Genomic DNA, 22,413 nt, shown 5'->3' on the forward strand with positions numbered 1-22,413 from the left:
TTAGTTCAGCTAACTATAACTCGCGCCCCCGCAATGCACTGCTGATGACGTTACATATTACATCACTCATGACATGGTCAGTGACATCACTCATGACATCACTGATGACGTCATCCAGTGAGTCTGTGTTTCTGTAAAGTTTTAATATGTTTAATATATATAGGGAAAGGCCTGTTGAAGAGTGAGTGGGTGTACAAGTGTGTGAATGGATGATTTTCTATGTGCGTAACTGACTCTATAAGTGAGTCATTAAATGTATCTTACTGCAGACTAGTGACTAAACTGTGTGAATGTCTGTATGTGTCTGTGTGTTGGTGTATAAGTGGCTGCATGGTTTTGTGAATAGCTATATGAGTGTCTATATGGGTTATTGATTGGTTGTTTGAGTATCTGTATGGGTGCCTGAGTGTTTGTGTGGGTAGGGTGTGTGTGACTCTGTGCATAGATGTGTGAGTGGGTGTTTCTATGGGTGCATGGTTTTAAGAGTGCAACTGTGATGGACTGTATGGTTGGGTGAGTGTATGTATGGGTGTGTTAGTGATTGAATGTATATCTCAGTTGTACATGTGTCAGTAACTACATATGTGAAACGCAGTGTATATGTGTGTAAGAGTATATAACTATCTATATGTGAGAGTGTGTGATTGCGGGAGTGGCTGTATGGATGAGTGTGTGCTTGTATCAGTAATTGTATAAGAGCGTCAGAATTTATTAGTATTTTTATGAGTAAGTGAATTTGAGTGTGTTTAACTGTATAGGTGAGTAAATTGGACTGTGATTAATTATTTGCATGACTGACTAGGTGTGTCAGTACCTCAATGGATGATTGGCGGTGTGTGAGTGTCTATATAGGTATATAAATGCATATGATAGTCCTGTACGGAGTGACTGTAAGTATGAGTGACTGTACAGGTGAGTGAGTGGAGATGTATGTAGACCTAAGAGTGAATGAGTGGGTATGTAGTTATTGGTATTGGAGTATCTATGGTTTTCAAAATGGCCGTCTGAAATTTTGAGTCGGTGTATCAAAGGTTATATTAGGGTGTGAGAAGATGCACTAATTCATCACATGGATGACGTCATCAGTGTTGTCATCAGTAATGTCATTTGAGATGTCATCAGTGATGTCACTGACCATGTCATGAGTGATGTAATATGTGACGTCATCAGCAGTGCATTGCGGGGGCGCGAGTTATATTTAGCTGAACTAACTATAACGGGGGAATTTCTAGGGTTTTGTACAAGGGAAATGTCCAGCTAACTATAACACCCCTTAGACCTATGGTTTTTTCAGCGAATTTCTAAGGTTTTTTTAAACGCCAATTCCTAACTATAACGCCCCTGAAACCTATGGTTTTTTCAGTGAATATATATATATATCCTCATCATCAGTATGTTGTTAATGAGGTCTCCTGCTGATTGTCATTCATGAGCCCTCATCAAGCGGACCCCACTGTGACACCTTTTCCTGAAGACTGTGCTCCTGTGCTCACTTTCTCTTCCTTCCTGTCTCCAGGAGATGAAATCCCAGCTCGGGTTGTTTTCCCGCCATCCTGACCATCAGCAGGCCGATGCCTGCATTGTGGCGCTGCTCTCACATGGTGTAGAGGGGGCCATCTACGGCACGGACGGCAGCTTGTTTCAGGTAAGTGGTCCTGGGATGAAAATAAAAGTTGGTGGGTCAAAGGGTGTGGTCAAGTCCATAGGAGATGTCACTTATCTTAGGGCTTTGGGAGCACAGTGAAATCATTAGACGGAGCCATGAATGTTCAAGGTGTGGCGTCAGAGGTCTTTTCCCCAAAGTTGGACAAAACTCTGCTTTATTTTGTTGTGAATGTCCTTGGGTTAACCTCTCTATCCTTTTTGTGACACTTTGTAGTGAAGTTCCATGGTCTCTTACTGAACCCACCCTTTTACCCCACTTCTCTCTCCCAACATACATCTGCCATAGCCCACCTTCGCACCACCTTCTGCAGGTATGCCAATGGGTAGTATTGTCAGTGGCTTGGATGTTCCAAGTGGCATGGCTGCCCCTGATTACTTGGATGTTTCTGTTGGTCTGGATGGCCCAGTGTCCCTTGGTGTCACCCCTTCCCTTGGCCTGACCCCTGCCCTTGGCCTGACCCAGTGTCCCTTGGCCTGACCCAGTGTCCCTTGGCCTGACCCAGTATCCCTTGGCCTGACCCAGTGTCCCTTTGTCTGACCCAGTATCCCTTGGCCTGACCCAGTGTCCCTTTGTCTGACCCAGTGTCCCTTGGTCTGACCCAGTGTCCCTTGGCCTGACGGCTGCCCTTGGCCTGACGGCTGCCCTTGGCCTGACGGCTGCCCTTGGCCTGACGGCTGCCCTTGGCCTGGCGGCTGCCCTTGGCCTGACCCCCTGCCCTTGGCCTGACCCCCTGCCCTTGGCCTGACCCCCTGCCCTTGGCCTGACCCCCTGCCCTTGGCCTCTCCTCTGCCCTTGGCCTCTCCTCTGCCCTTGGCCTCTCCTCTGCCCTTGGCCTCTCCTCTGCCCTTGGCCTCTCCTCTGCCCTTGGCCTCTCCTCTGCCCTTGGCCTCTCCTCTGCCCGTGGCCTCACCTCTGCCCTTGGCCTCACCCTTTCCAGTACCTCTGTCCTTGGTGTCACTGCTAGCCTTTGTGTTTCTGGTTTCTTGGTGTTCCTGGTGACCTGGATGTTCCAAGTGACTTGGATGTTTGCATTGGCACAGACGTTCATAGTGGTACAGATGTTCCTGATGGCCTAATTGCTTTTGTGGGCCTGATGTTCCTGAAGGCCTAAATGTTGCTGATTTGTTGGTGTTCCTAGTGGCACGGATGCTCCTGAAAGCCTAAATGGTGTAGAAGCTTGGATGTATTGGTGATTCTGGTGCACCAGATGACTGATGGCAATGGGCAAGGTGTCCCAGATTGCTTGGGATTTCTTTGTGGTTTAAATGTTCCTAGCGGCTTAGATGATCCTGCTGGACTACATGATCTAGGTGGCCTGATGTTCTTGGTGCCTACATATTCCTTTTAGCGTGGGTGGTGGCTCCGTGTGTTCGTGATGGCCCTAACTGTTCCTGGTGTGGTAGATGTTCCTCTTGGCCTGGGTGATGGCCTGGGTGATGACCTGGGTGATGACCTAGGTGTTGATCTGGGTGTTCCTCATAGCTAAATTGATCTTGGTGGCCCAGGGTGTTCCTATTTGTTCGCTTATATGTTCCTCTTGCCTAGATGGTAAACTGGATGTTCTTGCTTGCTTAGATGTTCCTGGTTACTCGCATGCTCCTCATCACCTTGGTGTAGCTAGTGTCGGTGTTGATGGTGTCGTGGGTGTTGATGGTGTCGTGGGGGTTGATGGTGTCGTGGGTGTTGATGGTGTCATGGGTGTTGATGGTGTCGTGGGTGTTGATGGTGTCGTGGGTGTTGATGGTGTCGTGGGTATTGATGGTGTCGTGGGTGTTGCTGGTGTCGTGGGTGTTGCTGGTGTCATGGGTGTTGCTGGTGTCGTGGGTGTTGCTTCTGGCCTAGGTAGTGACCTGGATGTTTCTAAAGGCCTGGATGCTTTTGTCACCTCAGTATTTCTGGTGGCCTAGGTTTTGCTAGCTGTCCTGGCAGTTGCTGGTGGCCCTGGATATTCTTATTTGTCTAGGTGTGCCAGGAGGCATGAATGTTCTTAGTGACCACCATACGTGCGTAACAGATTCACGACTCGGAAGTGATTTTAGAGTCTTATCTACCACGGCTTTACCTTCACCTACACGAATGATCTCATTTCTAAAAGATCTTGCCTCCCAGAGCTGAACTCACTTGATGAGTGCATGCCGGCCTGAAATCGTGTACGCCCCTCCATAAAACCAATGAGGCCAAAAGGGAGAAGCCTCTTAGTTGGACCCAGAGCAGAACCAGTTCTCCAGCCCGCTACCTTCAACGAAGTTTGTCCAGATTATGCCTGCTCATGTTCTACTGTGTAGGACAATGCTAGGCATAACCTCACACTCTCTATCCCTGCTGGCAGACTGCTGCTGTTTCATGCAGCCTATTGTGTGGTGACCCTCACACTTATGCCATGTCTTCAGTTAGTTCATGTTAGATTGCTGGACATGAACTAGTTCTAACCCTTCTTTTACGCCCACAGATACATGAAGTGTTCCGGCTCTTTGACAATGCCAACTGCCCTAACCTGCAGAACAAGCCCAAAATGTTCTTCATCCAGGCATGCCGCGGAGGTGAGTTTAGGGTGGGCATAGAGGGTCACTCTTTGGGGGTGGGAAGGGTTTCTCTCTCTTGTTCTTTTCTTAACTCTCTTTTATATCTCTTGTCTGAATCTGCTGTCTCTTGCCCGTAGTGGATCTTGCCCTGCAGCTGAATGTTTTACATAAGCATTTCTGTAAGTCTCATATTGCTTCAGCTAAGCATGGGCTGACACTGGGTGCAGGATTTGCATCTATAATAACTAATGTTTCTAGGTTGCAGTGTTGTACGAATTCTCCTCAATGTTTAGTTTGGGGTTCTTGGTCTAGTCTTGATTGATACTTGGCTTCGAATGCAGCGTTCAAACAGGCATGATTTGGTGTATTGTACTGCTTGGTGATTGTCATGCAATCTGCTTTAACCTGGATATTGCTGAATGTGTTGTGCTTTCGTGTGGTCCTTGCTCGGGCCTCTGCTTTCACTTGGTTACGAGTGGGTGCATTATAGTTTTTATTGGTCCTTTCTCGGGCCTCTGCTTTCACTTGGTGATGAGTGGGTGCATTATAGTTCTTATTGGTCCTTTCTCGGGCCTCTGCTTTCACTTGGTTATGGGTGGGTGCATTATAGTTTTTATTGGTCCTTGCTCGGGCCTCTGCTTTCACTTGGTGATGAGTGGGTGCATTATAGTTTTTATTGGTCCTTGCTCGGGCCTCTGCTTTCACTTGGTTATGATTGGGTGCATTATAGTTTTTATTGGTTCTTTCTCGGGCCTCTGCTTTCACTTGGTGATGAGTGGGTGCATTATAGTTTTTATTGGTCCTTGCTTGGGCCTCTGCTTTCACTTGGTTATGATTGGGTGCATTATAGTTTTTATTGGTCCTTGCTCGGGCCTCTGCTTTCACTTGGTGATGAGTGGGTGCATTAAAGTTTTTATTGGTCCTTGCTCGGGCCTCTGCTTTCACTTAGTTATGAGTGGGTGCATTATAGTTTTTATTGGTCCTTGCTCGGGCCTCTGCTTTCACTTGGTTATGGGGGGGTGCATTGAAGTGTTTATCAGACCTTGTGTAGGCCTCCACTTTCACTTGGTTATGGGTGGGTGCATTGAAGTGTTTATTGGTCCCTGCTCCGGCCTCTGCTTTCACTTGGTTATGGGGGAGTGCATTGAAGTGTTTCAGTCCTTGTATAGGCCGCCACTTTCACTTGGTTATAGGTGGGTGCCTTGAAGTGTTCATCTTTCCTCACTCGGGCCTTTGCTTTCACTTGGTTATGGGTGGGTGCATCGAAGTGTTTATCGGCCCTTGCTCGGGCCTCTGCTTTCACATGGTTATGGGTGGTTGCATTTTAATTTGATTGGTCCTTGGTATGGCCTCTGCTTTCACTTTTTATGGGTGGGTGCATTGACATGTTTATTTGTCCTCGCTTAGGCCTCTGCTTTCACTTGGTTATGGGTGGGTGCATTGAAGTGTTTATCTTTCCTCGCTCGGGCCTCCGCTTTCACTTGGTTATGGGTGGGTGCTTTGAAGTGTTTATCGGTCCTTGTATAGGCCTCTGCTTTGAATTGTGGTCTGGGGGGTGTTTTTTTAAGTCTTCCCATGGATCTGTTGCCTCCTAAGCATGGCTTGGTGTGCTCTGTATTTGCAAGATCCCTGGTTCAGGGCTGGGCCTGTTATGGTGGTGTTTGCTCCCTCCGTGGTGGGCCATCTGCAGAGCATGACGGTGAGTGGCTTTTGGTTTTGAGTTGTTCTTGCATGGGTCTTTGCTTTCACCAAGGAATGGCAGGATGTGTTGTATGTTTGTTTGGTGCTTCCTTGGGCCTCTGTTAATCTATTCTGTTTGTGTGTGATCAGGTGCTGCTTGACCTTCACATGGGATTGCTTTTGTTATTAGTCTTTGCTTTGTGTCATTTTGATGCATGCGCTCAGGATTGTTGGTTTTCTTGTATGAACGGATTAAAATATCAGACACCCCCTTCAGAAGACGTGCAGACCTCGGCCAGTCAACTGGAATAGGTGTTTTTGTAATAAAGTATGCTTTGTTGTTTAATTATTTGTATAGAGCTCACTCATGGTCCGATAGAGCCTGAAGGTGAGTAGAAGGGAAGCCTCTGAGTCAAGGTGCTGGATAAATAATCACTTCTTAGTTCTCTTATAAACTAAACGTTGTAGGTCGTCATTTGCTGCCCAAGTGGTAAACTTTTCAAGGTTGTGGTGCTAAGTAGAAGCCCGGCCCAGATATGCTGTGTACTGTAGGTTTATATGGAGGCGCATCTGATGTGAATAGCAAAACTGCTTAGTATCTTAATCTGAAAGAACAAGGGTGCTCGACCGTAGATTGTTTATTGCACAATGCACATCACTTTAAGTGGCTTTACTGCTGTACATTTGTGTACCCTTCTCAGGATCCTTACAACCAGGTTTTGAACATCCTCCGGCACAAGAGAGCCCCATTGATAGAACTAGGCACCTTTCCTCAACAAATATAAACAGTACGAAACTCCTATCTGGAGGAACCTTTGGGAACAATCCTGCACCACGTAGTGAAATTGGATTCTTGTGGACTATCAGTGCACCCTGAGATCCTCGGTATAAGTCAGACTGAGCAGGGAAAACATGACCTCAAATGCTCTTAGATGGGGTAGACATCTCTGGTGCCGTGAAGTGAATCTAAATATTCTGAATCACACACACAGCCAGTACACACAAATGTGGCACAACCGGAGTCTCTTCCAGGATTGCACCATATAATGGGTGGATGGTGTGGATAGGCTTTCAGAGTTGCACAGTTGAGACCCAAGTTTGACATGGTACTACTGCAGTGTCTTTGAAACTGCTCTCTCGCCTGTGAATCTATACCAGACATCAAACTGCAGATTGTGCTCCCTTCTAACGCATGTGAATCTGTACCAGACCCCACACCGCAGACTGTGCTGCCTGCTAACATGTGAATCTGTACCAGACCCCACACCGCAGACTGTGCTCCCTTATAACATGTGAATCTGTACCAGACATCAAACTGCAGATTGTGCTCCCTTCTAATGCATGTGAACCTGTACCAGACCCCACACCGCAGACTGTGCTGCCTTCTAACATGTGAATCTGTACCAGACCCCACACCGCAGACTGTGCTCCCTTATAACATGTGAATCTGTACCAGACCCCACTCCGCAGACTGTGCTCCCTTCTAACATATGAATCTGTACCAGACGCCAAACTGCAGATCGTACTCCCTTCTAACGCTTGTGAATCTGTACCAGACATCAAACTGCAGATTGTACTCCTTTCTAACATGTGAATCTGTACCAGACCCCACACCGCAGACTGTGCTCCCTTCTAACACATATGAATCTGTGCCAGACCCCACAGCGCAGACTGTGCTCCCTTCTAACACATATGAATCTGTACCAGACACCAAACTGCAGATCGTACTCCCTTCTAACGCATGTGAATCTGTACCAGACACCAAACTGCAGATCGTACTCCCTTTAACACCTGTGAATCTGTACCAGACCCCACACCGCAGACTGTGCTCCCTTCTAAAACCTGTGAATCTGTACCAGACACCAAACTGCGGATCGTGCTCCCTTCTAACACGTGAATCTGTACCAGACCCCACTCCGCAGACTGTGCTCCCTTCTAAAACCTGTGAATCTGTACCAGACCCCACACCGCAGACTGTGCTCCCTTCTAACACATATGAATCTGTACCAGACACCAAACTGCAGATCGTACTCCCTTCTAACACATGTGAATCTGTACCAGACACCAAACTGCAGATCGTACTCCCTTCTAACACAAGTGAATCTGTACCAGGCCCCACACCGTAGACTGTGCTCCCTTCTAACACATATGAATCTGTACCAGACACCAAACTGCAGATCGTACTCCCTTCTAACGCATGTGAATCTATACCAGACCCCACACCGCAGACTGTGCTCTCTTCTAACATGTGAATCTGTACCAGACCCCACACCGCAGACTGTGCTCCCTTCTAAAATGTGAATCTGTACCAGACCCCACACCGCAGACTGTGCTCCCTTCTAACACATATGAATCTGTACCAGACAGCAAACTGCGGATCGTGCTCCCTTCTAACACATGAATCTGTACCAGACCCCACTCCGCAGACTGTGCTCCCTTCTAACACCTGTGAATCTGTACCAGACACCAAACTGCGTATCGTGCTCCCTTCTACCATGTGAATCTGTACCAGATCCCACTCCGCAGACTGTGCTCCCTTCGAACACATATGAATCTGTACCAGACACCAAACTGCAGATTGTGCTCCCTTCTAACGCTTGTGAATCTGTACCAGACACCAACCTGCAGATTGTGCTCCCTTCTAACACATGTGAATCTGTACCAGACACCAAACTGCAGATCGTGCTCCCTTCTAGCATGTGAATCTGTACCAGACCCCACACCGCAGACTGTGCTCCCTTCTAACATGTGAATCTGTACCAGAACTCAAACTGCAGATCGTGCTCCCTTCTAACACCTGTGAATCTGTACCAGACACCAAACTGCAGATTGTGCTCCCTTCTAACACTTGTGAATCTGTACCAGACACCAAACTGCAGATTGTGCTCTTTTCTAACACCTGTAAATCTGTACCAGACACCAAACTGCAAATTGTGCTCCTTTTTAACACCTGTGAATCTGTACCAGACCCCACACCGCAGACTGTGCTCCCTTCTAACATGTGAATCTGTACCAGAACTCAAACTGCAGATCGTGCTCCCTTCTAACACATGTGAATCTGTACCAGACACCAAACTGCAGATCGTGCTCCCTTCTAACACCTTTGAATCGGTACCAGACACCAAACTGCAGATTGTGCTCTTTTCTAACACCTGTAAATCTGTACCAGACCCCAAACTGCGGATCGTGCTCCCTTCTACCATGTGAATCTGTACCAGACCCCACGCCGCAGACTGTGCTCACTTCTTACACCTGTGAATCTGTACCAGACACCAAACTGCAGATTGTGCTCCCTTCTAACACATGTGAATCTGTACCAGACACCAAACTGCAGATCGTGCTCCCTTCTAACACCTGTGAATCTGTACCAGACACCAAACTGCAGATCTTGCTCCCTTCTAACACCTATCAATCTATAACAGACACCAAACTGCAGATTGTGCTCCCCTCTAACACATGTGAATCTGTACCAGACCCCACACCGCAGACTGTGCTCCCTTCAATACAAGTGAATCTGTACCAGACACCAAACTGCAGATCGTGCTCCCTTCTAACGCTTGTGAATCTGTACCAGACACCAAACTGCAGATTGTGCTCTTTTCTAACACCTGTGAATCTGTACCAGACACCAAACTGCAGATTGTGCTCCTTTTTAACAACTGTGAATCTGTACCAGACCCCACACCGCAGACTGTGCTCCCTTCGAACATGTGAATCTGTACCAGACACCAAACTGCAGATTGTGCTCCCTTCTAACACCTGTGAATCTGTACCAGACACCAAACTGCAGACCGTACTCCCTTCTAACGCATGTGAATCTGTACCAGACACCAAACTGCAGATCGTACTCCCTTCTAACGCTTGTGAATCTGTACCAGACACCAAACTGCAGATTGTGCTCCCTTCTAACACCTGTGAATCTGTACCAGACACCAAACTGCAGATTGTGCTCTTTTCTAACACCTGTGAATCTATACCAGACACCAAACTGCAGATTGTGCTCTCTTCTAACATAAGAATCTGTACCAGACCCCACACCGCAGACTGTGCTCCCTTCTAACATGTGAAACTGTACCAGACCCCACACCGCAGACTGTGCTCCCTTCTAACACATGTGAATCTGTATCAGACACCAAACTGCAGATTGTGCTCCCTTCTAACACATGTGAATCAGTACCAGACCCCACACCGCAGACTGTGCTCCCTTCTAACATGTGAATCTGTACCAGACCCCACTCCGCAGACTTTGCTCCCTTCTAACACCTGTGAATCTGTACCAGACACCAAACTGCGGATCGGGCTCCCTTCTACCATGTGAATCTGTACCAGCCCCCACACCGCAGACTGTGCTCCCTTCTAACATGTGAATCTGTACCAGACCCCACACCGCAGACTGTGCTCCCTTCTTACACCTGTGGATCTGTACCAGACCTCACACCGCAGACTGTGCTTCCTTCTAACGCTTGTGAATCTGTACCAGACACCAAACTGCAGATTGTGCTCCCTTCTAACACATATGAATCTGTACCAGACACCAAACTGCAGATCGTGCTCTTTTCTAACACCGGTGAATCTATACCCGACCCCACACCGCAGACTGTGCTCCCTTCTAACACATATGAATCTGTACCAGAACCCAAACTGCAGACTGTGCTCCCTTCAATACAAGTGAATCTGTACCAGACACCAAACTGCAGATCGTGCTCCCTTCTAACACCCGTGAATCTGTACCAGACACCAAACTGTAGATTGTGCTCTTTTCTAACACCTGTGAATCTGTACCAGACACCAAACTGCAGATCGTACTCCCGTCTAACGCATGTGAATCTGTACCAAACTGCGGATCGTGCTCCCTTCTACCATGTGAATCTGTACCAGACCCCACACCGCAGACTGTGCTCCCTTCTAACGCTTGTGAATCTGTACCAGACACCAAACTGCAGATTGTGCTCCCTTCTAACACATGTGAATCTGTATCAGACACCAAACTGCAGATCGTGCTCCCTTCTAACACCTGTGAATCTGTACCAGACACCAAACTGCAGATCTAGCTCCCTTCTAACACCTGTGAATCTATACCAGACACCAAACTGCAGATTGTGCTCCCTTCTCACACAAGTGAATCTGTACCAGACCCCACACCGCAGACTGTGCTCCCTTTAATACAAGTGAATCTGTACCAGACACCAAACTGCAGATCGTGCTCCCTTCTAACACCTGTGAATCTGTACCAGACACCAAACTGCAGATTGTGCTCCTTTTTAACACCTGTGAATCTGTACCAGACACCAAACTGCAGACTGTGCTCCCTTCTAACGCTTGTGAATCTGTACCAGACACCAAACTGCAGATTGTGCTCCCTTCTAACACATGTGAATCTGTACCAGACACCAAACTGCAGATCGTGCTCCCTTCTAACACCTGTGAATCTGTACCAGACACCAAACTGCAGATCGAGCTCCCTTCTAACACCTGTGAATCTATACCAGACACCAAACTGCAGATTGTGCTCCCTTCTCACACAAGTGAATCTGTACCAGACCCCACACCGCAGACTGTGCTCCCTTTAATACAAGTGAATCTGTACCAGACACCAAACTGCAGATCGTGCTCCCTTCTAACACCTGTGAATCTGTACCAGACACCAAACTGCAGATCGTGCTCCCTTCTAACACCTGTGAATCTGTACCAGACACCAAACTGCAGATTGTGCTCCTTTTTAACACCTGTGAATCTGTACCAGACCCCACACCGCAGACTGTGCTCCCTTCTAACATGTGAATCTGTACCAGAACCCAAACTGCAGATCGTGCTCCCTTCTAACACCTGTGAATCTGTACCAGACACCAAACTGCAGATCGTACTCCCTTCTAACGCATGTGAATCTGTACCAGACACCAAACTGCAGATCGTACTCCCTTCTAACGCTTGTGAATCTGTACCAGACACCAAACTGCAGATCGTACTCCCTTCTAACGCATGTGAATCTGTACCAGACACCAAACTGCAGATCGTACTCCCTTCTAACGCTTGTGAATCTGTACCAGACACCAAACTGCAGATTGTGCTCCCTTCTAACACCTGTGAATCTGTACCAGACACCAAACTGCAGATTGTGCTCTTTTCTAACACCTGTGAATCTGTACCAGACCCCACACCTCAGACTGTGCTCCCTTCTAACATGTGAATCTGTACCAGACCCCACACCGCAGACTATGCTCCCTTCTAACACATGTGAATCTGTATCAGACACCAAACTGCAGATTGTGCTCCCTTCTAACATGTGAATCTGTACCAGACCCCACACCGCAGACTGTGCTTCCTTCTAACATGTGAATCTGTACCAGACCCCACTCCGCAGACTGTGCTCCCTTCTAACACCTGTGAATCTGTACCAGACACCAAACTGCGGATCGTGCTCTCTTTTGCCATGTGAATCTGTACCAGACCCCACACCGCAGACTGTGCTCCCATCTAACATGAGAATCTGTACCAGACCCCACACCGCAGACTGTGCTCCCTTCTTATACCTGTGAATCTGTACCAGACCTCACACCGCAGACTGTGCTCCCTTCTAACATGTGAATCTGTACCAGACCCCACACTGCAGACTGTGCTCCCTTCTAACACATATGAATCTGTACCAGACCCCACACCCCAGACTGTGCTCCCTTCTAACTTGTGAATCTGTACCAGACTCCACACCGCAGACTGTGCTCCCTTCTAATTTGTGAATCTGTACCAGTCACCAAACCGCAGACTATGCTCCCTTCTAACTTGTGAATCTGTACCAGACCCCTCACCGCAGACTGTGCTCCCTTCTAACTTGTGAATCTGTACCAGACCCCACACCGCAGACTGTGCTCCCTTCTAACTTGTGAATCTGTACCAGACCCCACACCGCAGACTGTGCTCCCTTCTAACTTGTGAATCTGTACCAGACACCAATCCGCAGACTGTGCTCCCTTCTAACTTGTGAATCTGTACCAGACCCCACACCGCAGACTGTGCTCCCTTCTAACTTGTGAATCTGTACCAGACCCCACACCGCAGACTGTGCTCCCTTCTAACTTGTGAATCTGTACCAGACTCCACACCGCAGACTGTGCTCCCTTCTAACTTGTGAATCTGTACCAGTCACCAAACCGCAGACTGTGCTCCCTTCTAACTTGTGAATCTGTACCAGACCCCTCACCGCAGACTGTGCTCCCTTCTAACTTGTGAATCTGTACCAGACCCCACACCGCAGACTGTGCTCCCTTCTAACTTGTGAATCTGTTCCAGACCCCACACCGCAGACTGTGCTCCCTTCTAACTTGTGAATCTGTACCAGACACCAAACCGCAGACTGTGCTCCCTTCTAACTTGTGAATCTGTACCAGACACCAAACCGCAGACTGTGCTCCCTTCTAACTTGTGAATCTGTACCAGACACCAAACCGCAGACTGTGCTCCCTTCTAACTTGTTAATCTGTACCAGACCGCACACCGCAGACTGTGCTCCCTTCTAACTTGTGAATCTGTACCAGACCCCACACCGCAGACTGTGCTCCCTTCTAACTTGTGAATCTGTACCAGACACCAAACCGCAGACTGTGCTCCCTTCTAACTTGTGAATCTGTACCAGACACCAAACCGCAGACTGTGCTCCCTTCTAACTTGTGAATCTGTACCAGACCCCACACCGCAGACTGTGCTCCCTTCTAACTTGTGAATCTGTACCAGAACCCACACCGCAGACTGTGCTCCCTTTTAACATGTTGATCTGTACCAGGCCCCACACTGCAGACTGTGCTCCCAACCGCAGACTGTGCTCCCTTCTAACTTGTGAATCTGTACCAGACCCCACACCGCAGACTGTGCTCCCTTCTAACTTGTGAATCTGTACCAGACCCCACACCGCAGACTGTGCTATCTTCTAACTTGTGAATCTGTACCAGACACCACACCGCAGACTGTGCTCCCTTCTAACTTGTGAATCTGTACCAGACTCCACACCGCAGACTGTGCTCCCTTCCAACGCTTGTGAATCTGTACCAGACACCAAACTGCAGATTGTGCTCTTTTCTAACACCTGTGAATCTGTACCAGACACCAAACTGCAGATCGTACTCCCTTCTAACACGTGAATCTGTACCAGACACCACACCGTAGACTGTGCTCCCTTCTAACATGTGAATCTGTACCAGACCCCACACCGCAGACTGTGCTCCCTTCTAACACATGTGAATTTGTACCAGACATCAAACTGCAGATTGTGCTCCCTTCTAACGCATGTGAATCTATACCAGACCCCACACTGTGCTCCCTTCTAACTTGTGAATCTGTACCAGACCCCACACCGCAGACTGTGCTCCCTTCTAACTTGTGAATCTGTACCAGACCCCACACCGCAGACTGTGCTCCCTTCTAACTTGTGAATCTGTACCAGACCCCACACCGCAGACTGTGCTCCCTTCTAACTTGTGAATCTGTACCAGACTCCACACCGCAGACTGTGCTTCCTTCTAACTTGTGAATCTGTACCAGACCCCACACCGCAGACTGTGCTCCCTTCTAACTTGTGAATCTGTACCAGACTCCACACCGCAGACTGTGCTCCCTTCTAACTTGTGAATCTCTACCAGACTCCACACCGCAGACTGTGCTCCCTTCTAACGCATGTGAATCTGTAACAGACCCCACACCGCAGACTGTGTGCTCCCTTCTAACTTGTGAATCTGTACCAGACCCCACACCGCAGACTGTGCTCCCTTCTAACTTGTGAATCTGTACCAGACACCAAAGTGCAGACTCTGCTCCCTTCTAACTTGTGAATCTGTACCAGACCCCACACCGCAGACTGTGCTCCCTTCTAACTTGTAAATCCGTACCAGTCACTAAACCGCTGACTGTGCTCCCTTCTAACATGTGAATCTGTACCAGACCCTCCCTTCTAACATGTGAATCTGTACCAGACACCAAACTGCAGATTGTGCTCCCTTCTAACGCATGTGAATCTATACCAGACCCCACACCGCAGACTGTGCTCCCTTCTAACTTGTGAATCTGTACCAGACCCCACACCGCAGACTGTGCTCCCTTCTAACGCTTGTGAATCTGTACCAGACACCAAACTGCAGATTGTGCTCTTTTCTAACACCTGTGAATCTGTACCAGACACCAAACTGCAGATCGTACTCCCTTCTAACACGTGAATCTGTACCAGACACCACACCGTAGACTGTGCTCCCTTCTAACATGTGAATCTGTACCAGACTCCACACCGCAGACTGTGCTCCCTTCCAACGCTTGTGAATCTGTACCAGACACCAAACTGCAGATTGTGCTCTTTTCTAACACCTGTGAATCTGTACCAGACACCAAACTGCAGATCGTACTCCCTTCTAACACGTGAATCTGTACCAGACACCACACCGTAGACTGTGCTCCCTTCTAACATGTGAATCTGTACCAGACCCCACACCGCAGACTGTGCTCCCTTCTAACACATGTGAATTTGTACCAGACATCAAACTGCAGATTGTGCTCCCTTCTAACGCATGTGAATCTATACCAGACCCCACACTGTGCTCCCTTCTAACTTGTGAATCTGTACCAGACCCCACACCGCAGACTGTGCTCCCTTCTAACTTGTGAATCTGTACCAGACCCCACACCGCAGACTGTGCTCCCTTCTAACTTGTGAATCTGTACCAGACCCCACACCGCAGACTGTGCTCCCTTCTAACTTGTGAATCTGTACCAGACTCCACACCGCAGACTGTGCTTCCTTCTAACTTGTGAATCTGTACCAGACCCCACACCGCAGACTGTGCTCCCTTCTAACTTGTGAATCTGTACCAGACTCCACACCGCAGACTGTGCTCCCTTCTAACGCATGTGAATCTGTAACAGACCCCACACCGCAGACTGTGTGCTCCCTTCTAACTTGTGAATCTGTACCAGACCCCACACCGCAGACTGTGCTCCCTTCTAACTTGTGAATCTGTACCAGACACCAAAGTGCAGACTCTGCTCCCTTCTAACTTGTGAATCTGTACCAGACCCCACACCGCAGACTGTGCTCCCTTCTAACTTGTAAATCCGTACCAGTCACTAAACCGCTGACTGTGCTCCCTTCTAACATGTGAATCTGTACCAGACCCTCCCTTCTAACATGTGAATCTGTACCAGACACCAAACTGCAGATTGTGCTCCCTTCTAACGCATGTGAATCTATACCAGACCCCACACCGCAGACTGTGCTCCCTTCTAACTTGTGAATCTGTACCAGACCCCACACCGCAGACTGTGCTCCCTTCTAACGCTTGTGAATCTGTACCAGACACCAAACTGCAGATTGTGCTCTTTTCTAACACCTGTGAATCTGTACCAGACACCAAACTGCAGATCGTACTCCCTTCTAACACGTGAATCTGTACCAGACACCACACCGTAGACTGTGCTCCCTTCTAACATGTGAATCTGTACCAGACCCCACACCGCAGACTGTGCTCCCTTCTAACACATGTGAATTTGTACCAGACATCAAACTGCAGATTGTGCTCCCTTCTAACGCATGTGAATCTATACCAGACCCCACACTGTGCTCCCTTCTAACTTGTGAATCTGTACCAGACCCCACACCGCAGACTGTGCTCCCTTCTAACTTGTGAATCTGTACCAGACCCCACACCGCAGACTGTGCTCCCTTCTAACTTGTGAATCTGTACCAGACCCCACACCGCAGACTGTGCTCCCTTCTAACTTGTGAATCTGTACCAGACTCCACACCGCAGACTGTGCTTCCTTCTAACTTGTGAATCTGTACCAGACCCCACACCGCAGACTGTGCTCCCTTCTAACTTGTGAATCTGTACCAGACTCCACACCGCAGACTGTGCTCCCTTCTAACTTGTGAATCTCTACCAGACTCCACACCGCAGACTGTGCTCCCTTCTAACGCATGTGAATCTGTACCAGACCCCACACCGCAGACTGTGTGCTCCCTTCTAACTTGTGAATCTGTACCAGACCCCACACCGCAGACTGTGCTCCCTTCTAACTTGTGAATCTGTACCAGACCCCACACCGCAGACTGTGCTCCCTTCTAACTTGTGAATCTGTACCAGACACCAAAGTGCAGACTGTGCTCCCTTCTAACTTGTGAATCTGTACCAGACCCCACACCGCAGACTGTGCTCCCTTCTAACTTGTAAATCCGCACCAGTCACTAAACCGCTGACTGTGCTCCCTTCTAACATGTGAATCTGTACCAGACCCTCCCTTCTAACATGTGAATCTGTACCAGACACCAAACTGCAGATTGTGCTCCCTTCTAACGCATGTGAATCTATACCAGACCCCACACCGCAGACTGTGCTCCCTTCTAACTTGTGAATCTGTACCAGACCCCACACCGCAGACTGTGCTTCCTTCTAACATGTGAATCTGTACCAGACCCCACACCGCAGACTGTGCTCCCTTCTAACGCTTGTGAATCTGTACCAGACCCCACACCGCAGACTGTGCTTCCTTCTAACATGTGAATCTGTACCAGACCCCACACCGCAGACTGTGCTCCCTTCTAACGCTTGTGAATCTGTACCAGACCCCACACCGCAGACTGTGCTCCCTTCTAACGCTTGTGAATCTGTACCAGACCCCACACCGTAGACTGTGCTCCCTTCTAACATGTGAATCTGTACCAGACGCCACACCGCAGACTGTGCTTCCTTCTAACATGTGAATCTGTACCAGACCCCACACCGCAGACTGTGCTTCCTTCTAACATGTGAATCTGTACCAGACCCCATACCGCAGACTGTGCTCCCTTCTAACGCTTGTGAATCTGTACCAGACCCCACACCGCAGACTGTGCTTTCTTCTAACATGTGAATCTGTACCAGACCCCACACCGCAGACTGTGCTCCCTTCTAACGCTTGTGAATCTGTACCAGACCCCACACCGCAGACTGTGCTCCCTTCTAACGCTTGTGAATCTGTACCAGACCCCACACCGTAGACTGTGCTCCCTTCTAACTTGTGAATCTGTTGCGGAGGCTAAGCTACAAACTCAGCATGTTATTGTATTGCCAGTATTTCACCCCTGCATGTCCCAGCATCTCTGTGGTGTAATGTCCGCTCTCACTTGTCTTCATCCAGAGGAGACTGACCCTGGCGTGGACCAGCAGGATGGCAGAGGGCGCTCGGACTCACCTGGCTGTGAAGAGACCGATGCTGGCAAGGAAGAGAGCCTGCGTGTACGACTGCCTACTCGCTCCGACATGATTTGTGGCTATGCCTGCTTGAAAGGTGAACCATTCCTTCCACAGCAGTGGTTTGTGCATGCCACATTCAGCTTTGCTGTATACATTCCCTGCCTCTTTCTGCTCGGAATCCCTTTTTCCATCCCCCCTTACTGAATTACCTTTTCCCCTTCACTTAGTCTATTCTCTGACCCTCCGTTTTCTGTGAATTATCTGTCCACCCTCCTTTTTGCTGTCTACCTCTTTGTTAAATGTATTCCATTTCCGCTAGAATCTTCTAACTGCAGATTCCTCACTTTGATTTTCCCCAAGTGCCAGGCTAGAGTCGGACATTCTTCAGCAATTCCTGTGTGGGCGACAGGTGGCGTCGTGCGGGTCCGCCTCCGAGCTGTCCCACTCTGGATATGACGTCAGGGCTCCTATATATGTGCTATTGACTGGCACTCAGTGCATATATAAAGGACCCCCTGCTAAGACTGAAAGTCTCCTAGGGCAGGGCAAATAGCAAATATGAATCTAAACACCCTAAGCAGTCTAGATATGACAACTATGTAAGGATAACAACCATAACTTATTCAAAAGGGATCTCAGTGTACACAATATTTATAAAAACTTATTTGATTTTTATTATATATAGATTACAAAAGACATATTGATAATATATATATCTACATTGAAAGCAATGATGTGTGTATAATCTCAAATTCTTAGACAAAAATACAATACATTACGTAAAACATATATATACATGACAGATCAATATACAATGTGATAAACATAATTACACATAAACAAAGACAAAAACGGTGGCTGTAATCAAGATCTTCTCAACGCGCGTTTCGACGCTAGGAAGCGTCATCAGGAGAGCCACAGATTCTTTTCCTTTGTAGATTGTCTTCTGACAGACTTTTTCCCTCAAAAAAGTATTGTAAAGAGTGCAGCCATGGCCCTAAACTAGAGTTTTCGAGCAGTGTCGGAACTGTAACTGGCAGATGTCGGTTGTGACACCCAGGACACCTAACTCTGGTGCCTCACACGACACGAAGTCATGAAAGGACGACAGGACAATCTGCAACCGTGAGGCCAAACTCCAGAACTCCACAAGAAGTCACTGAGGCGGTCCCGGCCGCAGTGGAGAGTTTGGAGGCCTCTCTCTGCCGAGACCAGTCATGTGACTAGTTCACTTCGAGGTTGGAGAACCCGGGTAAGTCCTAAATGTTTCATGAAAAGCACCAAATAACCCCACGCTGCTCCCTGACGTCCCGCCATTCGCAGGTTTGAGTCATGCGATGTCCTTGGTCCCTCCATTCCTAGAGGGAACTTCTCCAGGTCTGCACCCTGATCGCCCTCTTTGTCGGATAGCCACAGCAGAGGAATTACACCAGCGGTAAGAGGTTGGGGACAACATCTTGTGTACCGCACTGAATCCCACTGGAGTGACTTCAGGCCAACGGATTCGAGGAGGCTTCCCTGACTCCGTCCATGCGACTTGAAGTCCACCGGAGGTCGGCTGCAGCCCCAGTGCAACACCCAGTGCCATCAATAACACCGAGATCGACACACCGGCCGAGCCTCAACACCATCTGTCTCTTTTTAAATGTTTTATTTTGTGACATTGCTGATTTTGCTCTTTGGAGTGTGTTAAACTCCCTTTTTACTGGCTAATCTCGTCCTGGCATTTTGAGGGGAAACGTGGGCTTGACTGGACATTTTGTTAGTGCCACGCGTTCTCCCCAGTCAGCGCTCTAGTCGCTGCTCGCAGGACGTCAATCCTCACTTCTTAATGGCCACTGCTCGGACGCGCATAGGTTGCGCGCAGCGGGCGCGCCGAAGGCACGCCTAAGGCAAGCCCGCCTGCGCCCGTCAGCGCACCGACAGTGGCTAGGACCAGTTATGCTGCCCAATTGAAAGAGGCGGGTGGTGAAAGGTTCATATGGTCTGCGGCGTTCCTTAAAGCTCTTCGACCAACTACGTGTTCTCCCCAAGGCAGGAGTATCTCACCGTGCCGCCGGGACTATGTGTGCGATACCTGTGGTTTTATGCCGATTTTAGACCCTCCAGATAGGATTCCCCTTAGTTTGGCATCTAGGTCCCAGTGTATTCAAGCTGCTCTTATTAATGTGAGATCTCTGAGGAAGCACCATGTTCGACCTGATATTAGATAACGGCTTAGATTTGCTGTTCATCACGGAGACCTGGTTAGATGACACTTTGAATCCTATTGCTGATCTTGCCACCCCAGTTGGCTTTAAGATCGCCCGTTTAGACCGGAAGGTTGGAAGGGGGGGGCGGGGGTGGTGGTAAATTTTGTATAGGGAAAAGTGGTCTCTCCACATGGAGGACATCAATGTGTGGGGTGACAGTGAAGTGCTGGACTTTAGCTTGCATCTTTCCGCACTCTTTACGTTGGGTGGCTCTCTTATTTATCGCCCCCCAGGCCCGGCTAGCTCTTTTCGCATTGCCTTTAGTGATGCCATGGCGGAACGGGCGCTTCGTTTTTCACATTACCTGGTCTTAGGAGATGTTAATCTCCATCTCGATCAGCCTGAGACCAGGGATTCCAGTGACTTCCTGGATTCGCTCCATTTGGCTCAACTCTCACAATGGGTCCGCCTTCCCACGCACCAGGGTGGCCACTTATTAGATCCCATCTGCTCTAATTTCCCTATTCAGGCTGACCAGCCTCGGCCGGTCTCTTGGTCAGACCACTTTCTTGTCTGCTTTTCATGGGAGGTTCTGCAGCAGATGGTGCCATTGGAGTCCAATCTGCCCCCAGTGTTTCGTAAAATTGATCCTCAGCAGTTTAACAGTGCCTTAGCTTCTTCGCGGCCTATTTGTCAGCAGGACCTGGAAGGGTGTCTGCTGTCGTTCACCAAATGGATCTCTAATTCGGTGACCGTGCTTTCTTTACCGCGTGCCTCTACGCTCGCTAGAGACTCCCCCTCCAAACCCTGGTTTTCGCCGGAGCTCTGTTTACTGAAACATGACTGTAAGGTATTGGAGAGATTATGGCGTGCCAATAACTACTGTCCACTGGCGAAACATGCGCTTAGAACCAAACAAAAGGACTATTATAGGGCGATTGTTGAAGCAAAAAATCGGTATTTTTCCTTGCGCATTTATCAGGCGAATAATAACCTGAAAGAAATCTTTTCAATTGTACAAAGCTTTGTGTCTCCTCGTGCCCAGGTCTGTTCGACACCAATCTCGGAGGCTTGGTGCAATGTTCTTGCCAAGTTCTTCCTAGATAAGATTCAGGCTATCCAGGCGGCTTTTTCCACCTGTTTCCAGGGACCTTTTGTTCCCTCTATTCCCTCTGGATTCTTAGCTGGCCCTACTCACAAATTACTTGCTTTTTCATCAGCAGAGCTGCCTTGTACCCTTAGAATTTTTAAGGGTTTGAAATCGGGCTCACCCGCTGATCCGTGTGCAGCCAGGCTGCTAGCCTCAGCTGCTGATATCATTAATATTGTTAATATGTCCCGGTCAGAGGGGCGGGCGCCTGTTACGTGGACGCAGGCTTTGATTCTTCCTCTCTTAAAAAAGCCTTCACTTAACCCTTTGTCCCCGGGAAATTACCGGCCAATCTCTTCTGCCAAGCTTGGCAAAAGTTTGTGAGAAGGTGGTTACGAGACAACTCACGACCTTTGTTGAAGATGCTGGCCTGCTGCACCCTGCGCAGTCTGGCTTTTGAGCAACCTATAGTACAGAGACTGCGTTGATAGAGGTTTCGGAAGCCATCCAAGAGTGTCTGGATGCTGGCGGGAGGGCAGCCTTGTTTATGCTGGACCTCTCTGCGGCATTCGACACGGTGCCTCACTCCCTTCTTCTTGCTCGCCTTTCGGAGATTGGTATTGCCGGTTCCGCCTTAGGCTGGCTCACCTCTTTCTTGGCCGACAGGTCGCAGCAGGTCTGGCTCCCACCTTGTGTTTCAGCATCTCAGCCAGTACCTACAGGTGTTCCGCAGGGATCCTCCCTTAGCCCCTTACTCTTTAACATCTAGGTTACCCCGCTGATATATTTAGCGGAGGAGCTTGGGGCTGAGGTGATTGCCAATGCGGACGACACTCAGTTGCTGTTTACCTGGAAGGGTGACGATGCAGAGGTCTGCTCTGCTCAGCACTTCTTGCTTTCAATATTTCGCTGGTTGGCTCAGGCCCAACTGAAGTGTAATGAGGAGAAATCCGAAATACTTCTTTATGGTAAATTTCCGCCTAACTTTAGAGAGTTATTATGGCCGGCGGGGTTTCCCCTGCCCTGTATGTCAGACACGGCTGTAAAAAATCTGGTCAAC

The 22,413-nt window shown here is 48.7% G+C and overlaps 1 protein-coding gene across 1 annotated transcript in view; it reads left to right on the forward strand.

The window, feature by feature from the left end:
* Positions 1–22,413, forward strand: part of CASP2 (caspase 2) — a 338,496-nt gene that overhangs the window by 189,275 nt on the left and 126,808 nt on the right. Inside the window, exons 7-9 of the mRNA XM_085620348.1 lie at positions 1,517–1,645; positions 4,116–4,206; positions 18,016–18,165. Coding sequence (XP_085476474.1) covers positions 1,517–1,645; positions 4,116–4,206; positions 18,016–18,165 — 370 coding nt within the window. The remainder of the gene's footprint in view (positions 1–1,516; positions 1,646–4,115; positions 4,207–18,015; positions 18,166–22,413) is intronic.

Source organism: Triturus cristatus, chromosome 7 (assembly GCF_964204655.1).
Source record: "Triturus cristatus chromosome 7, aTriCri1.1, whole genome shotgun sequence".
Taxonomy (NCBI): domain Eukaryota; kingdom Metazoa; phylum Chordata; class Amphibia; order Caudata; family Salamandridae; genus Triturus; species Triturus cristatus.